This window comes from Cydia strobilella, chromosome 2 (assembly GCF_947568885.1).
Source record: "Cydia strobilella chromosome 2, ilCydStro3.1, whole genome shotgun sequence".
Taxonomy (NCBI): domain Eukaryota; kingdom Metazoa; phylum Arthropoda; class Insecta; order Lepidoptera; family Tortricidae; genus Cydia; species Cydia strobilella.
Window position 1 is genome coordinate 3,103,961 of NC_086042.1, and position 7,402 is coordinate 3,111,362.

The following is a 7,402-nucleotide window of genomic DNA, read 5'->3' on the forward strand; positions in this document are numbered from 1 at the left end:
AAAGTTTGTAGTCTATGATTGTTCATTATTTTAGTATGTGGGTATTTTTGCACTTTGTAATTTTTCCTCAGTCACCCGTTGACCACGAACGCTGTAAAGAGTTCGAAACGTCGGGATGTATTATAAATTCAATATACGCGATATAATCCGTTTTCATAGTTTTATTTTACTAATCTTAAATTAAAAAGATTTGTTGACTTAAGGAGTCTTATATTAAATATTTATACATATTTTCTTTAGGTTCATTAGGTCATATAATTAAGCGATTTCGGTAGACTGCCCTCTTGTTTTAATTAAGTATTATTTAATAAATTTAAATATTTCCTGCTTGTCCACTCGTTCTTCCTTCTATACGTGTTAATAATTCCTTTAAAAATCTATCCAAGGTACTCAGGATTATGCACTTCCACACTCTTTGCCGGTATGCCCGTATAAATACATTGTTTGTTTTTGCAACTTCAAATGTCGTCGGAAGGTTGGCTAAGTTACGTAATCGCGCGGGTCGTGTTTTTTTCCTTTAATTCTGTTATCTGATTGATTACAGTACTGGGTAACAATGGCTAAATCAACCTTTTAAAACACAGTTAACACTGCAGTATTTGAATATATTTATCTTTAGTTTAGTTATCTTTATGGTTCCGTACCTGAAAAGGAAAAAAACGGAACCCTTATAGGATCAAGCCCGGTTCACATTTGTCTGACGTGTCGTGTTGTGTTGTGTCGTGACGCATATCGGGTTCATACATTTAATATGGTTGCGTTCACATTTGTCTGATGCACGCTGCGTCAGACAAATGTGAACCGGGTTTCACTCGTGCGTCTGGCTGTCCGTCTGTCACAGCCTATTGCTCCGCAACTACTAAACCAATTAAGTTTAAATATGGTACATCTGTGACCTAAAGATGGACATGTAACGTTAACAAATGAATTTTAAACATAGGGACCACTTTTGGAGAGGTAAATGAGAAAATTAAAAAACAATGTTTTGCAACCTGTATCTAATGAAAAATATTATGTGAATTTCAAATATATTTTTTTTATAATTTTAAAATAAACAATTTAGAAGCTATTAAAGAAAATAGTCAAAAAATGACCATTTCCGCCCTCCCCTTTTTATCTCTACGCGAAACTACTGTAAAATTTTGAAAAAAAAAAACCATAAAATCGTACCTACCTTACATAAGCCTTAGTAACTGTGGTATAGCAATCTATGCCACAGTTACTAAGGCTTATGTAGATACTAGATGACGACATGTACATTGATTAGATCTGAAGATAAATATGTAAAAACATTCATGTGTTTCTTCACATCATACGTTGGATAATATGTCCGAAGAATCTAAGAGCTCACCCATGGCATGTTGTAAAGAACCGAGTGGCGATATTGAGCTCTCTGAGAATTGAGGGGTTTGTTCGTTTAGCTGTCCAAGGTATAATCTTCGTTACCACCACATCTCAAGAGCGCCAACCATTGCCACTTCACACTTTTCGAGGCTCCAGGTGTAATATGGCAATTAGCCACTTTCACTGTTTAGCAGTAACTTAATGGTTTACTGCGACATAAACGCATATTGCTTGTGTCAGCGCAACCTAACATGTGTATATAGGCAGGTATTTAGAGAATATACGTTCTTATACTATCACGCTTAAGGTGTCTCACGCCATACTCCCTGCCACTGCTCGAGACGATATATAACAAGAACAATCATGTTATTTGACAGGCTCCACGTTTCGGCACCATATATATATGTATATATATAGTCGTCCATGTCGTGTCCGACAACGGCGACCTTTACAAACTCCTCTGATGAGCACGTATATGGCTCGCAAAACCGAACTTTGTTTTAAATATCCGGTCGCACTGTGTACAATAAAGCTTCCCTTGTTCATTATAAGTATATGAGTAGGACGGCTTAGGTCGAGACTTCCGTTGAAGGCGCTTTTGGTTCAGGTGTTCAAGTCGAGTTTCTTCGAAAGTAGCTACACCTTCTCTTACCTTATTGCGCCATTCCGGTCTCTTAACCGCAAGCTCCTCCCAACGCTCAGATGGGATGTCGCAAGCTTTGAGATGGCGCTTGAGAACGTCTTTATACCGCAGAAACTGCCCCCCGTGCCGTTCGGCACCATACTGCAGTATTAAAAAGACGAGAGCTCGTACCAAGCGCACTCGCGCGTATGTATAAATATTTTGTATAAGCCTAAAACATTACACACCGATTTTACATTTAACTAATCCGTTTAGAAAGTAGCTAAGGATCACTTGCATCATCCCACTAACCCGAAGTTACCATGGTTGCCAGTACAATTTGACACCGGGTTAACGGTTTAACCGGTTAACCACGGGATGGCGCAAGTGGCGCTAAGTAATGTTTAACTATTTCTTCTATTTCAGGTTACTTAACGTACGACATGATACACTACTACGTGCACCACGGCTCGCCCGCCGACGGCACTTACCTCTACGCGATGAAGCGCTACCATTCCAACCACCACTTCGTCAACCACGACAGAGGTAACAACCGCTAGGCGCTAACCTAACCTAACGTACGACATGATATTAAACACTACTATATACGTGCACCACGGCTCGCCCGCCGACGGCACTTACCTCTACGCGATAAAGCGCTACCATTCCAACCACCACTTCGTCAACCACGACAGAGGTAACAACCGCTAACCTAACAAACGAAATGATACACTACGATATACGTGCACCACGGCTCGCTGCCAACGGCACTTACCTCTACGCGATGAAGCGCTACCATTTTGTCTTCTCAAACAATATTTTCTTTTTTTTCTTTTTTGACTTAAAATACGTGAGTGACTCGTTATTAATATACTTAATATGTCCGTGTCTCACGGAAGTTTTGGAAGTTCTTTATGAACATCATCGATAAGATGTGAATTACATCGTTCGTACTCTTTTATATTCCAGCTTTCGGCATTAGCAGCGAGATCTGGGACCACGTGTTCAAAACCTTCGTGAAGCTACGGACGCTTGGATTCAGTTTGCGTTGGGACTGATCCTTTTGAAACCTCTCAAGTTATATTCAGAATTAGATAGGGTATCTAACGCGGTACTTAACTAACCTTATTAAAGGCACTAACACAAATGTTCACTCTGCCTTATTCTGAATACCCGTAGTATTCGTCCCTCCTAAAGTTACTCATAAAATTTGTGTCTTGAGCCGATATGTTACATATACACGGTGGCCAAACAATAAGTGCATTCCCGTTGCCAGGGAGGTTTTGGGATTATACTGAGCAACTTTTACTATGGGACCAAACCTGAAATCGCGAAAAAAAATTTGACTGTTTCATACATTTTGGCTGGTCCATTTTCTATGGGAGGGTAAATTTTTTTTCGCGATTTCGTGGTTGGTTCCATAGTCAAAATTGCTAAGTATAATTCCTAAGCGTCCCTGGCAACAGGAATGCACTTATTTTTTAGCCACCCTGTATAATGGATAAAAGAACAAAACATTTGCATTTGCGAACAAGAAAATCTTTAAAAAAATCATTGAGACCGTTAGGAGGAAAGAAATCTGCATTTATTATTTTAGTCATAGGTGCTAAGTAAAAAATGTAAATATGTAACTATATGTTATTTGAATTTCTACAAGTACAAACAAATTTTAAATGTAAAGCCTCATTTCCACACGTGTATACGTCTAGGTATTTTGAAAAAAAAAATAGAGAAGGCTATGAAAGAGTGGGAGCACAATTCTGCTAAGTGTGAGGTCATTAAAGAATAAAATCTGTATCAAGTAGAAACTCCACTGATATTTCTTTTACATAGTTGATTTAAGCCGCAAGCCCGGTTCACATTTGTTTGACCTGTCGTGTTGTGTTGTGTCGTGATGCATATCGGTTTCATACGTTTAATGTGATTGCGTGCACATTTGTCTGACGCAGCGTGCATCAGACAAATGTGAAAACCGATATGCGTCACGACACAACACAACACGACACGTCAGACAAATGTGAACCGGGCTGCATTCACATTTGTCTGTCGTGTTGTGTCTCTGATGCATCAGGCATCAGACAAATGTGAACGCAACTATATTAAATGTATGAAACCGATTACCGTCACAACACAACACGACAGACTAATGAGAATGCGGCTTTACACTCATCTTAATGTGCCGATAATTAAGTACCTAGAGAATAATCAATTATGTCGTTTCACAAGTCAATTTTTTTAGTCCATATTAAAAAGCCAGATATTTAACTTTAACTGAATATACAATTTTTTTTGTAGGTACCTATGCAGAAGAGATACCAGAAAGCATAGCGTAAAGATAAAAAGATTAGGTTATCATGTGATACCACAAAAATTCTGCCTATAGATGATACAATACATTTATGTTACGATATAAAATATAGCTTTAACAACACACAGTCTACAGTACCGTAAAATGGGGTGAGTAGGGATCAAACAGATATTCAATCCTCGATAAAAAATATTTTTTACATTATATTTACATATAAAATTGTCTGGCCGTGAACATTTAGGTTTTTTAATAATTATCTGTCGTTTAATTACATAATTGTAACGATAAGCACAAAGTAGTGCGAAATCCCAACTCACCCCGTATTTGGGGTTATTAGGGGATAGCAATGGGGTGAGCTGGGAAAATGTATGAGGTAAACCATTCGAGTTGTGCATTTCGGATTAGCTAGCCTTGATCCGCTCTCCGTCCCACTCTATTACGTTCATCCTTATCGCTGATTCTGATCCCGGCCCCATATCTTAAACCATCTCACTTCTACAGATTCCAGTTTTTTTAACGTTATAATTTGACTACTCAGTGTTGCCACAAGAAAAAGAAATATGTCTAAAATTACTCTTAGAGCAACCTGAACCAGAAAATCAAAGTAGTAACTGAAAACATTTGCGTCCCTTCTACCCCCTTAATCCCTTCTCATTCTCGCCCCATTTTACGGTATGTGTGCTTATTGCGGTACATGGAGTATATTATACAGTTACAATATTTTCCCTTCACTAGCTCGGAAAGCCGTCTTTTATCCTTTAAAACAAGCGGGGAAAAACGCATTTTATCCACTAGTGGGGAAAGTAAATTGACCTTGGATGGGGCGTGTAGCTTGACAGATAACAAAACGTAAAACGCTAATAATAATGGTTCGTTCGATATTAATTATCATTAAATAAATGGTTTGAGAATCTAATAAAAAATACCAGATTTAGCTTTATTTAATGTTTTGAAGTCATAAACCTTAAAATTGCATAATAAACGTTTGTTTTTTAATAATTATGTTAAATATAATTCTGAACGCACAAGTTAAGTCGATGCAATTTCAAAACGCATCATTGACATTTCATACGTCAGAAATGTCATCATTGTCAACAAAAATTTTACTTAAAAACTTCTCACGTAAAAGTACAGAATTTCCAGAGTTTTTTGTTATAGTATCGTACAAAATGAGTGATTGCAGTTGATGAAGATGATCTAACGCCTGTGGATGTTGCACTTTCCTCGCTATAGTGAGGGGAAAAGTTTTGTGTTACACACGGGTGCAAATGTATTTTACTTCTTGTGTGTTAAAAAACTCGCTACGCTCAGGATTCTATTTTAGAACCACTCGCTTCGCTCGTGGTTCAACTATAGAATCCTTTCGCTTGCTCGTATTTCAATTCCACACTCGCAGGTAAAATACAACTTTGCACCCTTGTATAACAAATAACTATTAAAGTCCACAGCATTTATATACCTACATTGACACCGCAACGTTTGTGCCATTTTAAAAATGATAACATTACTTAGTTGAGTGAATTGCAAAAAAAATTGTAAATAAATTGCTAAAGACCTGTAATTAGTCTAAAGTTAATGAATTCCATTGTGTAACGACAATTAAGCCATTAAGTTATATGTATGGAAGTGTGTTAGCGTATGCTATGGACTTATATGTGTATTACAATTACAATTTACAATTTTCATAGTTAATTTTCGTAGGTAACACAATGATATTATATAACTATTGATAGATACGTTATACTCATACATAAACATAAGGAACACTAAAAATACCTCCATATTTATTTCTATACCTACGAAGAAATCTGTTTTTTTTTGCATTCCATTCATCTTTGTCATACTCATTGTTATACATGAGCTTGTCTCTTTCTCTTTCGGTGAGTGGGAGCTCGTTAGCGCGTGCACATTTCTCGCTTGCCCAGGTGCGACTAAAGGAAACTTGTACAATTTGTCACAAGGTAAGCGGTTTAATTTTGGAACGCCTATTATCTTGAGTTATAAATAAATCATTGACGTAACATAAATGAATCAATTAAAGGTACCACATTGTCGCTTGTTGATAAGGTTGATTTCTAATTGAAGCTATATGGAAATAGCGCCTTACTGACAAGCGACAATAAGTACCCTTTTGGTTGAAAATGGCACAAATTAAAACATCACAGCTTCTTAACTACGTACAATTTTTTTTTGTAATTCACTCAGTTGTTTTTATGTGCACCTTCACGTACCAGAATTAGAACAATAAGTGACATGTTATTTTTTGCTTGTTATAAATAGTCTAGTCTAGGCTTTTGTTATGATAAAAACATTTTGCTGTTAGAATAAGGGATGTTACGGAGCTCCGGTTCCGGTTACGTTAAGTTGGAACTTCCGATTAATATTACACATCCGCTTCGGTTCCGGTTCCGTTACTTTTGAATCGGAAGTTATAGTTGGTCAAGCAAATCTTGTCAGTAGAAAAAGGCGCGAAATTCAAATTTTCTACGGGACGATAACCCTTCGCGCCTACATATTTTAAATTTGCCGCCTTTTTCTACTGACAAGATTTGCTCGACCCACTATATATCGGATGTCAAAGAGCAGTGCGGCGGCGGGACATGAGCGGCGTACCTACATCAAAAACAAGCAGGTATATAGCTGTCATTCGCTCATCTCCCCGCTTGCCACGTGCTGTATGTACTAATTGGGTAGTTGTTTTGTTTTATTCGTGTTATTGAATTGAAAATACTACTACTATTTATTACATAAATTCATGAGTTTAATGTGTACTGACAGTATTGTCTCAGGCAATCCAATTCCGGTTCCGTTTTCGGTTCCGGTTCCGTTTCTGGTTCTAATAAATTAAAGTTAAAACATCTGGTTCCAGTTTCGGTTCCGATAAAACCACATCCGTTACATCCCTGTTAGAATCTAAGTAGGTGGGTTAAGGATTGAGCCAAGGCCTAGTCAAGATAACAATCGTACAGTATATCGGAGCGGCCAAGGTGCTCACAAATATCTGAACACGCCTTTATTGTCAAGGCGTTAGAGTGCGTGTTCAGTTATTGTGAACACCTCGGCCGCTCCGATATATCTGATGGCGACTGTACATCGACAAACGAGAATAAAAAATGTATCGGGATGAC

The 7,402-nt window shown here is 37.6% G+C and overlaps 1 protein-coding gene across 2 annotated transcripts in view; it reads left to right on the forward strand.

Annotated features, from left to right (window-relative positions):
• LOC134755365 (fatty acid 2-hydroxylase) overlaps positions 1-3,664 on the forward strand; it is a 53,216-nt gene extending 49,552 nt beyond the window's left edge. The window contains exons 5-6 of one of the 2 annotated variants that reach the window (XM_063691907.1): positions 2,393-2,512; positions 2,936-3,664. In XM_063691907.1, coding sequence (XP_063547977.1) covers positions 2,393-2,512; positions 2,936-3,024 — 209 coding nt within the window. In that variant the 3' untranslated portion in view covers positions 3,025-3,664. The remainder of the gene's footprint in view (positions 1-2,392; positions 2,513-2,935) is intronic. The other variant, XM_063691906.1, reaches the window with a different exon arrangement.
• The last annotated feature ends 3,738 nt before the right edge of the window (positions 3,665-7,402 follow it).